We start from the raw sequence: 17,868 nt of genomic DNA, 5'->3' as shown, positions 1-17,868 counted from the left end.
CATATATACTGGCCTCCCCACTTACCTCTTCGGGACAGTTCCTCAGGCTGAGAGGCTGTCTCCTGGGCTGTAGTCCTCGGAGAGGCACTGAACAAACTCGACTCGCAGCTTTTACATTGTGTAGTTGTTTTTTTTTTTAATGTCGACATTTGTTACTTGAGTAAATTTTAAAAATTAAAAATGATGGTAGGTTTGGGGGAAAGAAAGAAAGAGCCACCTTAACTCAACAGCCACGTGTTTTGCCAGTGTGGTGGGGAGGCATTGGAGGGGGCAAGCTCTGTCTTTGCTGCTTGTCACTGGTTTTGAAGCTTTGCTCTAACAGGATCCCCAGCCTGGTGCCAGGAAATGGGCCTTTTTCTCAGACCTGTTGGCACTAGCTGCCTAGATGCCAGCATCTCCCCCAGTGCTCTCAGCTCCTGGGCAGCTTCCTCCTCCTTCTCCTCCAGCTCTTCCTCCTTCCAGCCTCAGAAGCCCGTCATCAAAGGACAACTACGGGGGGCTTCCCTGGGGGCTCAGTGGTTAAGAATCCACCTGCCAATGCAGGGGACACGGGTTCGAGCCCTGGTGTGGGAAAATCCCACATGCCACGGAGCACCTAAGCCCGTGCACCACAACTACTGAGCTCGTGTGCCGCAACTACTGAAGCCCGCGTGCCTAGAGCCCGTGCTCTGCAACAAGAGAACCCACTGAAATGAGAAGCCCGCGTACCACAACGAAGAGTAGCCCCACTCGCCGCAACTAGAGAAAGCCTGCGTGCAGCAACGAAGACCCAACGCAGCCAAAAATTAAAAAAAAAAAAAAAAAAAGAGTTGGGTTAGACACCAAGAAGAACTTGAGGTTAGCAGATTCCTGAAGTGGAGGAAGGGGATTAGATTGAGGGAAATGACCCTTCTGACGGGAGAAGAACCTGGTGCAGAAAACATCTGGTCTGCTGAGACCTTCCCAGCTTTCTGAACCACAATGGTGGGGTGTTGGGCAAGAGAAGAGGAGAAAAGTATTTTTCCAGACAACATGTGGTGTGTCTGAGAGGATCCACGTGAAATTGACAACATTTTCCTGAAGAGGAAGCTGACCGGTGGTTTGATTCTCAAGCTCAGCAGGCCCCCGCCTGGCAGGATTAGGATGGAAGAGAAGCTGATGAGAAATAAATGAGACAGGTGCTGAAATTTCTTCTTTGCCAATAAAAGAAAGTTACAATTTGAAATTGGTTGAGAGTCTTCAGGAAGTGGAAGAAGGGGAGGTGATGGGGAAAATTCTCGTCCGTAACAACTCCATGAGCTGGTGGCACCCAGGGGAGACGACTGCTCGGCCTGGGCCTCTCCCTCCTGCAGCAGGTGCTGGAGTCGGGCCCATGTCATGAGGCACTTCGAACACCGAAATATAACAGGTTGCAGAGGCCTGGATTAGACTGGTGGTTCTCAAACCTGAGCGTCAGAATTCCCTGGAGGGCTTTTTACAACATAGATTGCTGGGCCCCGCTCCCAGTTTTGACTCAGAAGGTCTGGCGTGGGGCCTGAGAAGTCACATTTCTCAGAAGTTTCCAGATGATGCTGGACCACACTTTGAGATGCGCTGTTCTAGATGGACCCAAGGATCCTGGGGCCAGGTCTATCTAACTCTGGCAGGTGGGATCCCAGAGGAGTTGCCTGGTGTAACATGGGAGGAGGTCACAGAAGGCTTCCTGGAGGAGGAGGTGCCTGAGTTGAGTCTGAAGTTGGGATTTTCCAACTTCAAAAAGAGAGGCAGGAAGAAATCATTTGGTCTGCACAGTGTGATTGGATGAGGTGGGTGTTGGGTGCTGAGACAGGAGCAATGGGCAGGGTCCGGCTTACAAAGGGCCTTGAACGGCAGGCCGAGGAACTGGCCTGTGTCCTGAGGGCCGGGGTTAGCGTTGCCTAGGGATGTCAGCAGGAGAGAAACATGAACAGAGCTGACTTGTGAAATGAGTTGTCTGCAGGGTAGGGGAGTAGGGGTTCAGGTATGATTATTCATCCCCTTCTTACAGATGAGGACACTGGGGTGCAGAGAGTAGAAATGATTTGCCTAACATCATGGCTGGAAAGTGGCAGAACCAGGAGCCACGATGTTTGCCTGACATCAAGTCTGCCCCCCACTTCAAGGGTTTGGAGCAGAGACACGGGGTCTCAATCCTGGCTCTGCCCCCCTCACTGGAGCCTCATGTTCTGATTCACCCTCTCTTGGCCACTAGGAGGACCAATTAGTAAAGAACTAGTTTATTATAAAGGCGGCTTCAGTGCTGGTGCTGTGGCAGCTTAGAAAGTGGGCTGGAGAATCGTGGCGGGGGGGGGAACAGTGCTGGTCCAGAGGGCCGAAGCCACCGCTTTGTGCTGACAATAATGTCCTCAGAAATGCGACGTTCCCTGAGTCATCAGGCCCAGACACAAAGGGACTGCAGGCCCTGCCCGCCCCGTGGTCAGAGCTGCTGCTTCCTTCTGCTCTAATGAGGGGCGTGCTCGGCGGGGGCCACGGCAGCCCCACTTGTTGGCTCTGCTCTCAGCAGGCGCTAATGAGGCATTTGGAGAGCTCTGAGGTCACAGGGACTCGGGGCCTTGGGGGAGGGACGATAAAGGCGGGGGCCTCATCCTGGCTAGGTCGGGCATCCTGACCCCACAGAGGCAATCACACAGTGCGATCCCGGCGGACTTTACAAAGGTGAGACGTGCACATTTATCGTAATATCCCCACCCCAGCAGGCAGACCCACGCTCCTTTTATTCCCAAACCAACGGTTCTTGACCTTCCTGGATCGTAGACCCCTTTGAGAATTATATGAAAGCTCAAAACTCTTCCCCCAACAAAAACAAATACAAACTAATAAAGTGGTAATCTCAAGAGCTGGCATTTGTGAATAATTTACAATGTGTCAGGCCCTAAATTAAATGATTTACATGCCTCATCTCATTAAATCTTCACGACTCCGTAGGTTTTGCCGTCTCCGCTTGGCGGTGGGGGACTGAGACACAGAGAGGCTGTTAGCCATCGGAAGCCACACAGCTGGCTAGTGGTTGAGCTCGGACTCAGAACCAGGTCTGCTGGATTCCAAAGCCTGGCTTTTAACCAGCTCATTCTACCACATAAACACGTAAACACGAGCATAAATTTGGAGGCAATTTCCTCCTACCACAGAGGACGTGAGAAGCATTCTTCCTGAGTCCTAGGGACACAATTCTTCACCCCCCTCAAAGATCTCACACTTCAATGGGGAATAGACATGCTCCCTGGTGGTCAGTGGTGTGAAGGGGGGAGCTGGAAGCATAGAGGAGGGTCATCCAACTCAACCAGGGGTGTTAGGAACATCCCAGAGGTAGTAGTGTCATTGAGTCACTGGGTACTAAAGGATGAATAAGGAAGGGCATTCCCAGCAGACAGAATGATGGGGGCAAAGATGTAGAGGCAGGAAAGAGTGTGGCATGTTTGGGGACAAGGCACAGCTAAGACAAGCGACAGCAAAGGGTCGGGGAGCATGAGAGCTGGGACGTGGCAGATGACGAAGCTAAAATGTCAGGTTCTATAGCAGTTAGGATGCTTTGGGCCACAAGTAACAGAAGCCCCAACTAGAAGTGGTTTAAGCAATGAGGCAGTTTTATTATCCCACATAACAAGATGTTCGGAGATGTGGTGCCCCAGGGTTGGTTAATTCTACGTGACTCAATGACATTGTCAAGGACTCAGATGTACCCATCTTTCCTCTCTGCCATTCCCAGTGGGTTGACTTCTATCTCAGGCTTTGCCCTCATGGTCATGAAATGGCTGCCAGAGTTCCAGATATCACTTGAGAACATTATGACATTAAGCGGAAGAAGAGGGCTTATTTTTTCCCATGGTGCATCTGTTTTATCAGCAACAAACCTTTCTCCAAGGACCCCATTTTTCCCCCACTGACGTCTCATATTTCACTAAGTGACACAAACACCCCTAAATAGATCACTGGCAAGAGAATGGAATTTTCATGATTGGCTCAGACCAATGAAGATTCACCTCTTTGGAGACACATGGCTGCTTGATACCTGAACAAAACCAGGAAGAAATGGGGGAAATGTCTGTTAAGAAGGCAATTAACAGTGTCTGCCACTCGTTCTGGACATGAATGACTTTTTTTTTTAATTTTTTTATTTTTTTGGCTGCATCGGGTCTTAGTTGCAGCAGGCGGGCTCCTTAGTTACAGCACATGGGCTCCTTAGTTGTGGCATGCAAACTCTTAGTTGCGGCATGCATGTGGAATATAGTTCCCTGACCAGGAATCGAACCCGGGCCCCCTGCATTGGGAGTCTTAGCCACAGCGCCACAGGGAAGTCCCATGAATGACTTCTATTATGAAGGAAATGAAGACTCATCAGAGGTTTTAAGCAGGGAAATATAATGAAGTCCATGTTTTTAAAAGATCACCCTGCTGGCCAAAAAGAAGGATATTCAGCAGTCAGAAGAGATGAAGAAATAGAGACAGCAACAGACCAGGTAAGGGAGGAGAAGAACAGCCCTAGGTTTAGGGCAGGGGTAGTGGGATTGAAGAAAAAGATGCATTTCTAAGATGTTAAGCAATCATATTTTTAATTTCCGAGTTTTTTCTCATTCCCTGACTGATCCGTTTCTGTATCATCTTGTACTCGTTTTATGGATGCTGTATTTTATTTTATTTATTTATATTTTTGGCTGTGCCTCTCGGCTTGCGGGATCTTAGTTCCCCAACCAGGGATTGAACCTGGGCCACGGCAGTGAAAGCGCCAAGTCCTAACCACTGGACCTCCAGGGAATTCCCTGGATGCTGTATTTTGTCTTATTTCTCTGAGGATACCAATTAGAAGGTATTTTCTTTCTTCTTCATTTTTAAAAACATCCTTTTCTGTTTTCAGAATCATCTGTTTCCTCTGGGGTCATTTTTTTCTGTTTCTCTTAGTCTCTTGTTTAGGTTGCACGTTTTCCTGAAATGCTTAGATCAGGGGTCCCCCACCACCCCCTGGCCCGCGGACTCCTGCCTGTTAGGAATGGGGCCGCACAGCAGGAGGTGAGCGGCGAGCGAGTGAGCAAGCGAAGCTTCGTATGCCACTTCCCATCGCTCCCCATCGCTCGCATTACCGCACTACCGCCTGAACCACCCCACCCCAGGCCCCCCACCCGCCGTCCATGGAAAAATTGTCTTCCACGAAACCGGTGTCTGGTGCCAAAAAGATTGGGGACCGCTGGTTTAGATCATTCTTGATTGTTCATTCAGGAAGGAGAGGAGCTAATTGTGTGTCAATTGTCCATCTTCAGCCAGAAATCTCCCGAGATATTTAAAATATAGAATCGCCAGGAATTACTGGGTTCGAGGGAAGCACAGACGTCCAACCTCTGAAGAGCTGCATCCAGGCTGTCTTTAAAAATGTGCTCAAAGAGGGTGACATTTATAGATTATGTTAAACTTGTTGTGTTATATTTGAAACACAAATGACTTGAGAAAAAACGGAATTTATTGGCTCATATAAGCGAAAAGGCCAAGGGTGTAAGGTACGGCTGGATCCGGGTCTCAAAGTCACCAGACATCTGTCTGTCTCTCCAGTGCTTGACTGTCTTCTGAGTAGTGAAGATTCTCAGCCAGTTTCTTGCTTTTCCCTGGCCAGGTGGCCTCCTGCAGCTCCAGGCTAACATCCTACCAGCTTAGCAACCTGTGAGGGGAAAGAGTGCCTCTGGACCAAAGTTCCCACAGAAGCCCTGAAGCCGGCTCTCATCGGCCTGGTGTGGCCCATCCCTGAGCCGGTCACTGTTGGAGCAGTGAGGAGATGGGGCCTGGGGCTGGCTCAGAACTGGGGAGTCAGGAGCGCCCCCTGCCCCCTTGGCTGTGTGATCCAGGCAAAGCGCTGTATCTCTTTGTGCAGAAATGTCCTTATCATGGGGAACTTAGGATGATGCCATTGAAAGCAGTAAGCCCTGAGCTCCATGCTGACGCCCCCTGCCAGGGTGAGCAATGCTGCCCAGAGGTAGGGTGCACAGCCATGGCCAAGAGCTCAGACCTGGAGCCTGGAGACCTAGGTTGGCAGCTGGGCTCTGCCCTGTCTTGGTTGTGGCCTTGGGGCAAGAGATTTAACTGCTCTGTGCCTCAGTTTCCCCGTGTGGATAATTGTAATAGTTACCTCCCGGGTGTGAAGACTAAGTAGGTCAAAATACTTAAAGCCCTTAGAACAGTGTCTAACACACAGGAGTGCTAAGTCCAGCTCTTCTTAAGATAGTATGTGTGTATCAGTGTGTCTCAATCTCATTGCTCTCAGCACCCCTTCATGCACTTAAAAATTATTGACACCCCCCCAAAGAACTTTTGATTATATCTATTGATATTTCCCATATTAGAAATTAAAATGAGAATTTTTTAACATTTGTTTGTTTAAAAATAACTGGTAAATCCATGATGTGTTAACGTAACTAAAATGTTTTCATGGAAAATATAGTTTTGTGAGAAAAGTGGCATTGGTTTACATTTTTACAAATTTTTTAATTGTCTGACTTAATAGAAGACAACTGGATTCTCTTATCTGCTTCTGCATTTATTCAACAGATTAAATTTTGGTTGAAACATATGAAAGCCTCACACAGATATGTAGTTAGGAAAGTGAAAACCTCGTGGTTCCCCTGGAAGGGTTTTAGGACCTGAAGGGTCATCAGAGCAGTGTCGCAGGAGAGCCCGCATTCCATCCATAGCTGTTCAACTTGGAAGCAGACTGGCTGGGTGTAAATCTCAGATGTGGGGCAAGTGGCCTAGCCTCTCTGTGCCTCTGTTTTCTCCTTGAGAGGGTTGAATGCCCTGCTTCCTGTGGAGTGGTTAGAGCAGTGCCTGACACATAGTAAGTGCTCAATAAACACTGACTGTTACGATTATTAGCTCAGAGTCTGGCACTAGCAGGGGCTCCCTTTTCTTCCTAGGTTGGGCATCTCCTCAGAGATAATGTTCAACCTCCCAAGGATGGCCTGGGGTTCCATGTCCTCCAGGGTTGCCCTGAGACGCCACACTCCTCCCAGTGGGGACCGGACTGAGCCTGACATGTGCCCTGTGCCACCTCTCTGGCCATAGGCCTAAAGCGGCCACCACCCCCGACACAGGCCTGTCAGCCTGTGGCACGTCAAACAGGGTGTACCTGCGTCGGTGCAGGGAAGCTCTCCTCCTCGGCAGCTGGCGATTAGGAAGTCACTCCCCACAATGGACAGGGTCTAATCAGCCTGCCGATAATCACCAGGCCCAGAACGTGGCCGCGATTCAGGAAAGATGATCCCCAAAGACTAGAGCCACTTAAATCCTGGCATTGACCACAGGTCCCCTTGGTAACCCATAACTCTCAGCACAGTTTAGCCACTGAGCTAATTGATGTTCTCCAAGGCAGTTAGCTCATACCCGGGTGATTGAAATGGGCTCTAATTGCCAACATCCTTCAGGTAAGAAGCCCCACATGTTCCACCACCCAAGAGGCCTGAGCAGGAACTGAGTCTCTCGGCAAACCAGTCCTCTGATTGCATCTAATTAATCAAAATAAGGTTCGCAGAGAGAATTAATTAAAGAACATATCAGAGGAAGTCGTGACATCGGGATGGTTCACAGCAAAGCAGGACAGGAGGCTTCACTGAATTTGTGAGAGGCAGCTCCTTGAAAGAATGTTCCCCGGCTTTTAAAGCTGCCTGAGCGAGGGACAGCAGGGATAGAGGAAAGACCACTGGCCTTGGAGTCTACAGAACTGGGGTGAGCCTGGTGGTACCACCCACGTGAGATGTGTGGCCATGGGCGAGTTGCCTCACCTCTCCAAACCAGGCATCTCTCACCCATAAAGTAGGGGTGTAAATCGTGAGTGGAAAGTCCCTGCACAAAGGAGGTTCTTGGTGGCACAGTGTAGAGGTAAAAACCGGCACCTGCAGAGGGCTGTTAGATGTCCTCTAAGGCATTTTAAAAGGCAGAGTAATTGGGCAGATGTTACACTGGGTCACAACATAAGCTCTCAGCTCCGGGGCCATCCTTGAGGCCAGGCTCACAGGTTTGTAGTGACTGCGTAGCACCCTGCAGCATTTGGGTTTGCCCCTCCAGCTCCCGCTCAGGCAGGCCTGATCTCAAATCCCATCTCCACCTTCATTCACACATTCGACAAATGTTTGCTGAGCACGTGCCCTGTGCCGGCACTGTCCTCGGTGCTGGGGGTACAGGAGTGGTCCCTGCTTCATGGAGCGCACAGTTTGGTGAAGGAGGAGGCATTTACGAAAAAAGCGCCCAAAAAGACCGGCAGACGCTGCTGGTCCCTCACTCCATCCCCTCAGCGCTCACCTTTGCGGTACACACAATAGCATCCTAAGATTCTTCACCTGAGGGCCTCTAGTGGTCAGTGCTTGGGGCAAGCTGGAAGTGCCAGGGAGTTAATATCCCCAGGAGCAGCCCTCAACCCCTGATCAATGGGAATCAGAAGAAAATCTCCAGCTTCCTCACCCTGTCAAGTAGGAGACTGAGGCCTCTTCTACAGTTTCTCAAGGAAACCCTGCTCACTAATGCATCTGCATTCACTTCCTTCCCTTTCCCGAATCCCTCCCCCACTCCGAGACCATTGCTTCCTGGGATCACCCTCCAAGTAAACCACTCGCACTCAAGTCCTCGTCTTGGGCTCTGGTACTGGGGGAACCAGCCTAAGACAGATATAATTACAAACTGTGACAGCTGCAAGGAAGGAGCGAGACGCAGTGCCACATCCCAACAAAGTGCTGTCTGAAATGACAGCTGAGGAGGAGGAGGAGTTACCTAGTGTGAATCATCAGGAGTCAGCAGAGCAAATAGATATCGCTCTAGGAATGTTAAGTGGAAAAGTTAATTTAACATAGCAGGACTGGTGTTCAGCTAGTTGCACTGCTGTGGCCTCACCGGTTTGTCAGAATCCGTCCGTTCTGATTGGACATGCGCCCTGATTGGCTGATGCCTGTCTTGTACCAGTTGTCGAATATCTTGAATATCACTCTTGGAATAAAGTGCTTATGAAATTGTCAGAGCTTGGGGAGCAGTCCTGCAGAAAAATACCACAGAAGTGCCCTGCCAGGGAAGCTGTTTCCCAGTTTTCTAATCAGGAAACTGGGAAATGAGAAGGCTGCCATTGGAATCATCAAGTTAAGAAACCACTACCTGGGGACTTCCGTCGCGGTCCAGTGGTTAAGAATCCACCTTCCAATGCAGGGGACGCAGGTTCGATCCCTTGTCAGGGATCCCACATGCTGTGGGGCAACTAAGCCCGTGAGCCGCCACTAGAGAGCCAGTGAGCCGCAACGAAGATCCCCGCATGCCGCAACTAAGACCTGACACAGCCAAATAAATAAATAAATAAATATTTTTTAAAAAAAGAACCCACTACTTAGAATACTATTCAGCAATCAAAAAGAACAAAGTAACAAAACATGTTACATCATGGATGAACTTCAAAACCCTTACACCAATTGGCAAAAGCCAGGCATAAGAGACCACGTATTACAGATTCTATTAGTATAAAATACCCAGAAAAGGCAAATTGATATTTGAGAGAGAAGGTATATTAGTAGTTGCCTGGGACTGAGAGTGGGGAGAGAGATTAATTGTAAATGGACACAGGGATTTTATTGGGAGTCTGAAAATGTTCTAAAACTGATTTATGCTGATGGTTGTACCACTAGGTAAATTTACTAAAAATCATTGAATTGTATTCCTGCAATGAATAAATCTTATGATATGTAAAATATACCCCCAATAAAGCTGTTTAAAAGAGAAAAAAACATACTACCATAGCTATGAATCTGGCCAGAAAGCCACTATCAACAACTGTCTCTAGATACCTAAGAGCTGGAGTTTGGACAGCAGGAAGCTGCTGCAGAAACAAATCATTATCACCTTGCTTTCCAGCAGGAATCGTCAAAGTGGCCTTCCCAATCTCTCACAAGAGCTTACTGTGCTTCCAAAACTCTAGCTGCAAGGGAGTCTTGGAAATGCATTTTTTGCTTTCCAACCTCCACAGTTCAGGAAGCACCCTAGGAGGTGACCCGGGGAATGTGAGGAATAGGAGAAAAGGAGGCTCCAGACAGAGGGAACAACATGGACAAAGGCCCTGAGGTGTGTTCAGGAAACAGAATGGGCAGGCCATGGTAAGGAGTTTGGATTTTATTCTAGGTGAGATGGAAGCTGCTGACAGGTCTTAAGCAGGGTGGTTGCCATGGTCAGATCCGCTTCCCTCTGGCTGCTGTGTGGAAAATGGGCTTGGGGGACAAGAGTGGAAGCCAGAGGCCAGCAAATGATGGTGGCCAGGATCCGGGTGGTGGCAGAGGAACTGGGAGAAAATGGGTGGACTTGAGATATATCTAGGAGGTAAAATTTATAGGACACGGTAAAAATTGGATGCTAGAGGAGGGGAGGCATAGAGACAACCCCCAAGTTTCAGACTCATGAGCTGAGAAAAGTCACCTTACTTCTCTCTTAGTTTCCTTTTCTCTGAACTGGAGTTGACTATGATGAGTGATTAATTCATTCAACAGATATTTACAAATTACCTACTATGTGCTGGGCAGTAAGATAAAAGTGTTTTTCCCGATGTCTGGCCCCAGAGTAAGTGCTTAGGAAAATTTTCCTTTTTCTTTCATCCTTCAGAGCTCACCTCAAGTGCCCCTTCCCCCTGGAAGGCTTCCCTGATTCCACCCCAAACTGCACTGCTTTCTCACACTTCTAAGGGTTGGCAATCAGGGCTAGAAGATAGGTTGAAGGAGGAAAGGGATGGGCCAAAACACCCCAGATTTCCAGTGTTAACAACTCTAAGAACACTGATTTCTTCCCACTGAGCCTTTGTTCGTGCTCTTTCCTTCTGCCTGAAATATCGTATCTCTTATTTATCCTTTGACTCAGCTGGGATGTTTCCTCCTCCAGGAAGCCTGCTTTGCCCAGCCAGACCAATTTGTTCTGCCATCTGTGTCTACCTTGCATACTTTGCTAACTACGAAGTGGTCGTCTGTCTCCCCACTGGATGGGGAGCCCCTTAAGGGCTGGGAGTCAGTCTAGGAAACTAAAATGGAAGTGACCTGAAGCTTTCAACATCCATTCAACAAATATATATTGAGCACCGACTTCATGCCAGGCCCTTATTTAGGCAGCTTTGATAAAAGCAGACACCTATGAGAAGGGAAAGATGGGAAGGATTTCAGTGAAGAGAGAACAAGGTGGGAGGCATCTGTGTTAGTCAGAATTGGCTAAGTTTTGCTGTGGTAACAAAGAAACCCTGACATCTCAGCGACTTAATACAACACAAGTTTATTTCTTCCATGTGAGAAGTCTGATCTAACTTCCATCTGGTGACACCAGGGCTCAGAATCCCTCCCTCCCATGCTCTGCTGTCTCAACCGGTAGCCTCCCAGGCTTCCTTGGCAGGAAGAAAAGGGTTAAGGGGCTCTAACTGCCACAGCCCCAGGCTGACACTCCAGCTCACAGCCCATTGGCCAGGACTAGTCATATGACTCCATGCCAACTGCAAGGGAGGCTGGGAAATATAGGGAAGCACGTGCAGCATCTCTGCCACAGCATCTTAGGCCAAGCAAAAGGCATGTGTGTGAGAGGGGGAAGGACAGAGGTATTTGGGGAGCAGCACGCAGACTTTCTTAAGGATAAAGCCCCAGTGCCTGACAAGAACTCGCAATAAAGCCCCTGTGTCTGGGTTTTTACTTTTTTTCTTTTTTGTGTATGTGATTGGAGAATGAGCGAAGGAAGGAACAAGTGTGCCTGCAAGGCTCAGTTTTGAGTCCCTTCTGGTCTTGGAGCACTAGAGCTAAAGATGCCATTTATAAGGGTTTACTTGGTGCTAGGCACTATGCTTGGAGCTGGACACCTACTGCTCCATCTCATTTACTCCTTAGAACAACTCCGAGAAAGATGTAGGGATTACTGTGCCCATTTTACAGATGGGAAGACTGAGGCTCAAATTGGTTTACTCATTTGTCCAGGACTGAAGCCAATGCCCAGACCCTTTCCATCATGCTGCACTGGTCTGATCACTCTCAGGGGCAGAGGGGAAACGTTAAATGGCTGGGGGAGTGGGCTTCTCACTCTTCAAATGGTCCCATATCTGAGGAGGTAACAACAGCAGCCACACCAAGGAAGTTTGGAAGGAGGAGAGGGTAGGGTGTATTCCTGGCCAAGTACTTCACTTCTCCACACTCAACTGCAACTCAACTTCAAAAGGACATGACAGGGCTTCCCTGGTGGCGCAGTGGTTTAGAATCTGCCTGCCAATGCAGGGGACACGGGTTCGAGCCCTGGTCTGGGAAGATCCCACATGCCGCGGAGCAACTAGGCCCGTGAGCCACAACTACTGAGCGTGCGCGTCTGGAGCCTGTGCTCCGCAACAAGAGAGGCCGTGACAGTGAGAGGCCTGCGCACTGCGATGAAGAGTGGCCCCCGCTCGCCGCAACTAGAGAAAGCCCTCGCACAGAAACGAAGACCCAACACAGCCATAAATAAATAAATAAATAAATAAAAATTAAAAATAAAAGAAAATTAAAAAATAAAAAAAAAAAAAGGACATGACAGCCAGCCTTTTGGGGTGGCCATGGGATTGGATGAGAAAGTGTCTGTAAGCACTGAGCATTCAGGAAGTGCTCTGTAAGTGGCCCATGTTACCTGTATTAGGGTGTCCGCCTTCAGGGGGAGTCTGTGAGCAGAGGGTTTCCTGCTAGGGCCTTGATTGCCTTGATGGTGCCAGTGAAGAAAGCCAGAGGGCCTAGAGGAAAGGCCAGCTCTACCTTCAGGCACCTCGGGGCACCTAACCTCTGTGCCGGGTCCCTCATCAGAAAATAGAAATATCCATCAAGTGCTCAATTTTTCAGCAGGCTTCTGAGAATATTAATGGAAATGGTGGGTGTGAGTGTATTTTATAAGCCCCGAGTCTCCCTCCAACCCCACCTCACCTGAACTGCGGTTCCCTGAGGAGAGGAGCAGAGTCTCAGACACTCTTCCAGCCCCTCCTCTCCCTCCCCAAGAAGGTGACCAAAAGCTATTTGCAGAAAAGCCAAATAGCCCATCTGCCCACCAAAAAGAGGGTGTCCAATGCAGAGTCTAAGGCCTGAGGAAATTTCAGAGTTTGAGTCAGAGGTAGCAGAGTGGAAACGAGTGAGCCAAACTCAGCCTCAGACAAGTCGCTTAACCTTTCCGTACCTTGGTTTCCTTGTTAGGAAATTTGGCATAATCATAGTAATGCCTAGGATTATTGTGAGGAGTAGAAGAATTAATATATGTAAAGTGCATAAGAACTGCCTGACACATAATAAGTGTTGGCTATATGTTACTATTATTATTATTATTATTTGATTCACCTGATGTCAAAGATTCTGGATTCAAGTGTCTTCAGATGGCCTCTTCATGTTAGCCCAAGTCTCCACCACTCCCTCTTGTCCTACACCCAGCCTGCCTCCCTGCCTGGCCCCAGAAGGTCCCTGGTTTGAGTTGCCAACCACAGCCTGTTCCTTTGTCCTCATTGTGCCTGCCAGATAACACAGGCTGTTGGTTCCTGCCACAGAACAATGACGATTACAAACCTGAGCCAGACCAGCCCTCTAACAATCAGGCAAACTCAAGGCAGGGTCCTGAGCTGCCTCTCACGCCCATGGCTCCACCTCAGCTAGCTGTGTGTCCTCCAGCAAGCCCTTCCTCACCTCCAGGCCTCAGTCTCCCCTGGTGTCAAATGGGCTCCAGAGCTCCAGTCCACCTCCCAAGCTTGTTCTGAGACGGGGACAGTGAAGAGGACCTTTCACCCCGCCAAGGTCCCTGATTCCCTTCTCAGCAGAGCTGGGGAGCTCTCAGCCTGTCCCCTCTCAATGCTGAAAAGAGAAATCCCACACCAGCTGAGACAGAACTGCAACGAACCGAGATTATCCAGGTGCAGGTTTTATTATCATTGATAGGGAAAGGTGCCTAGAGGGTTACATACAAGCCATGACTTCCAAGGTGATGTTTACAAATTCCTGCACATGTTTATTCCCACAGCCACCACACAGCACAGCAGCACCTACAATGCTTCCCCCAAGCAGAACACAGCTGTGGGTCAGGGCTCTTCCCACCCACAAAAGGATGCCCAAGAAGAGGAGGAGACCCGGGTACTGGGGGTGAAGTTTACACATGGCAAACCCTGACCCATGGGCAAGGGATGCAAGCTGGATTTGGACATCATGGCTTCAATCCCACCCACCCTCACTGCCTGTTCACACCAGACGCACCCTGTCCCACTCTGGGGATCCCTTAGAAGACACAGCAGGGTCATCTTAGCCAGGGCTAGGGAGGGGAGCAGGCCTGCAGGGGCGTCGGGGGAGAGGGACTCTGGGATCTGCTCCCTTGCCAGTGGCGCAAAGTGGGGTAATATGGGGTTTTAACTCATGGGCTGGCTTTCTCACATCCCTGAAGTAGGCGGGCGAGGCCAGGGGTTTGATGTGTATGTATACCAGGGGCTCAGGTGTATGGTCAGGCATCTAAGGAGGAGGGAAAAAGGGGGTCACAAAGGGGTAGGGCATACAGGGCTCAAGACATTCTTAGACCCCAAATTGATTTTACAGGAAACGGGGCTCACTCCTCCAGGGGTTCCCTGGCCTAGGCCGATCGCCGCCCAGGGTGCTGCCGCTTCTCTTCAGCCCCCTGGCCCCTGCTCAGGTCATCCAGGAGGCCCAGCAGAAGGCTGGCTTGACCACAGGATCCCCAGGGCCCACATGGGCTTCCCAGGGCCCTCTTTCCCGGATGTTGGCGTTTCTCAGGCATCAGCTCTCCCTCCTCCTCCTCCTCTTCCCAGCTGCTTTGGGCCTGGGGATCCACCAGCCGTCTGCCTGGGTGCTGCCTCTTGGTGGAAGTGTACCCAAGCCAGGAGGAGCGCCGGCCAGGGTGCTGCCGCTTCTGCTGGCTTACATCCTCTGACCATGCAGCCACATCCTCCTGCCGGCCAGTGTGCCGCCGTTTGTGGGGTCCCACGGCCCCTCCTTCTTCCTCTTCCTCTTCAACTCCCTCTTCTAACTCCTCCTCCCTTTTGCCTGGATGCTGACGCTTGGAGAGCCAATGGGGTTGAAAGATCTGGGACTCTGGGGAAGGAAAGAGGCCAGTGAGGGACCCCCTGACCCCTAGGTGCCCACTTCAGCCTTCCTCCCAGTCAAGGCAGATCCCCACAGCATTCGCCCAGATTCATGGCCTTGCACCTGCCTCTCAGGTCTCACAGACACATAGACACTCACACAGATGGTCAAGGGCATGGCCTCTGGTTCCAGTCTCAGCTCTGCCACTCCCTAGCTGTGTGACCGTAAGCAACTCACTTAACTTCTTTGAGCCTCAGTTTTCTTCTGTGTAAAATGGGGTGTGCGAGGGTAATAACAGTACCTATCTGATGCTTAGGAAGATCCTATCGTGTGATAAGGTGTTTGAAGTGCTTAGAACAGCGCCAGGCATAGTAGGTAGTAATTAACACTGTCACATACAAAAAGACTCTCTCTCCCTGGCACAGAATCTTTTCCACTGAACGTCTGCCCTCTGAAATATTCCCAAAACTGCGATGGAAAAGGAGTCTGGTCCCAGGAAAGGGTCAACTCACCACCTGCCGAGGGTGTGGCCAGTGGGAGTTTCTGAGCTTCTGAAAGGCAAGAGGCTGAATGACCAAGTCGCTCCCTCCCCTTTGCGGCCGAGTTTCCCCTAAACCTCTTGGGCGTCCTCCTCTCAACACGCAGCCCCACACAATCCTGCCCCTCACCTGATTCGCTATCTTCCTGGTCCTCTCGGAGTCGCTGGAGGTCTTCCCGGAGGAGGAGGAGGGGCTCCGCGTGCCGCAGCAGGTCGTCCAGGCCCAGTTGCTCGGCGGCTATAGCCGCCTCCTGCTGGGCCACCTCCGGCTGTGCGCAGACACCGGTCAGGGTCAGGGTCAAAACCATGGCAAGCAGAAACCAAGGGCCGGACATCGTGGCGCCTGGGGTAGGGAGGACAGGGAGAGAGCATAGGTGCGCCGCGCTCCCCTCCCAGCCCATTCTATCGCCCGTTTTCCCGTCCTAGCGGAACCCCGAGGCCAGGGGGAACCAACCGTTCAAACACTCTTCCGGAGCAGGACCACCTGCCACCTTAGGGCGGGGCGGGGACAGCCGGAGGGTCTGCCTCGGGTCCTGGGCGTCCTCACCCGTAGGGATGCTTGGAGAGCCTGCCCGCGCCCAGTTCTGCCTGCGCGAGCCTGGAAGCCGTGGGAGCCCCATCGCCACCGCCACTTCTCAAGGCTGCGCGGAGCTGGGGAAGCCAGCGCTGGGGCTGACTCTCCAGGAATGTAACCACCAAGACTGCAGCGCGGGCCCGACGGCCAGGATGCTAATTGCAGCGTTGCAGGCTAAAATTCTCCCCAAGTTTCCCAGCGCAACGCTCTCATTCCAACACTCCTTCTACAACGTTCTGACTGCAACGCGGACTCTATTTCTAATGCTAAGATTCTATGGCTAGGCTACGAATCTAATTCTAACGCTAAAATCCTAATTTCAACGTTAATTCCACCGCTAAAATCCTATTTTAGCGCTGAGAGTGAGATTCTAAGGCTAAGATTCGATTCCACCGCGAAAATTCTGTTTCTAACGTGCGGATTCGTCCGGATTCGAATTCTAACTCCCAAGATCTCCCGCCGATGTCCTGCCCAGCTGGCCCCCCTGCAGGGGTAGGATGCGAACCTTCCCACGACGCGCTGCGCGAGCGCTGCAGAGGCCGGGACGTGCGTGCCCACCCGGGAGGGACCGCCACCACTGCGCCCGCGCCGTGCCTCCGTCGGGCCCCGGCCTGAGCTGTGGAAGAGCCGGGGGTACGAGCGCAGCGCCCCTCCTGGGCGCGCTCCGGGCTCGAAAGCCGCCGCTTTCCGTGGGGCGCACCCGAAGGCGGGCGGAGGGCCCCCTTTCCAGGGCTCCAGACGCGGCCTGCGGGGGAGAAGAGACGGAGGTGGTTACCTGCCCGGCGCGAGCTCCGTGGACTGGTCCGGGATCCTGGGCTCCGATCCGGAGTTTTGGGGTCTGGAGTGGGCGGGTCAGGAGTCGGGGAACGCTCGCAGGACCCGGAACGCCGGCTGCCAGCTTCTCGGCGGGGTTGCTGCTTATATCTGCGCGAGGCGGCGGCGCGGGTGAGGTCAGCGGGGAGGGGTCGCGGCCGCCGGGAAGGGACGCTGACGGCAGCCGGCCCCGTGGGTACCCCGCCTGCCCGCCTGCCCGCCTGCCAGCCAGCTCCGCCGGAAATATGGGGCGGGGACGGCGGGGGCGGCGGAGGGTGGGAGGGGGAGCGAGGAGGCATAAGCGGCAGAATAGGGGGCTGGTGCCGGGTGGTTTCTGCACCCAGCTTCGAAGGTCTTCGAGAACACTCGCGTAGGGGACAAAGAGAGAGTTGCTGAGAGAATCACACAATTACAAAGGTGCACACAGGAGAAAATCGGAGATAGAGAGAGACAGAGACTGAGAGATGCATACAGAGAGAGATACAGAGCAGTCATACACCAGAGAGACCGAAAGACACAGAGACAGTCAGGACGGGAGGTGGCTGGCGAAGGGAGGGAGAGTAAGGGAGAGACTGAGAAAGGAAGAAAGTGGACAAGTGGACCTGGGCTTTGATCTTGACTATGTCACCTCTGGAAAATGCCTCCCCCTCTCTGGCCAAATTTTCTCATCCGTACAGTGGGGGAGGGAGACAGTTTTCAGAGTTCCAAAACTGATGGCCTATGGGCTACCACTAGTTCATAGCTGGTTTTGTTTGATTCCCATAGTGTTTTTGAAAAAAAAATCTGATTAACCAACATTTTAAAACCAGGAGAACTCAGGAAAAATATGGATTTATGGCTTCTCTTGAAAATCTCTTGGAAAAATGTGGTCTTGCATTTCC

The 17,868-nt window shown here is 51.2% G+C and overlaps 1 protein-coding gene across 1 annotated transcript; it reads right to left on the bottom strand.

Moving 5' to 3' along the window:
- Positions 1–13,962: 13,962 nt before the first annotated feature.
- TRH (thyrotropin releasing hormone) lies at positions 13,963–17,069 on the bottom strand. Its single transcript, XM_061195605.1, has 3 exons — positions 16,950–17,069; positions 15,731–15,943; positions 13,963–15,071 (listed from the first exon to the last, which is right to left on the bottom strand). Exons 2-3 carry the CDS (start codon positions 15,933–15,935, stop codon positions 14,593–14,595), a joined length of 684 nt encoding a protein of 227 aa, XP_061051588.1. The 5' UTR covers positions 15,936–15,943; positions 16,950–17,069; the 3' UTR covers positions 13,963–14,592.
- Between the last annotated feature and the right edge of the window lie 799 nt (positions 17,070–17,868).

The sequence above is a fragment of the Eubalaena glacialis genome, chromosome 7 (genome assembly GCF_028564815.1).
Source record: "Eubalaena glacialis isolate mEubGla1 chromosome 7, mEubGla1.1.hap2.+ XY, whole genome shotgun sequence".
Lineage (NCBI taxonomy): Eukaryota > Metazoa > Chordata > Mammalia > Artiodactyla > Balaenidae > Eubalaena > Eubalaena glacialis.
Note: the sequence above shows the minus strand (reverse complement) of the source record. Positions and strands in the feature narration are given on the sequence as shown.

What these genes read in the sequence shown, in the direction of transcription:
- TRH (XM_061195605.1), bottom strand. Translation starts at nt 15,935, where the DNA reads ATGTCCGGCCCTTGGTTTCTGCTTGCCATGGTTTTGACCCTGACCCTG. An exon ending in CCAGGAAGATAGCGAATCAG is followed by an intron (nt 15,072 to 15,730) that starts GTGAGGGGCAGG and finishes TTCCTTCCCCAG; the next exon opens with AGTCCCAGATCTTTCAACCC.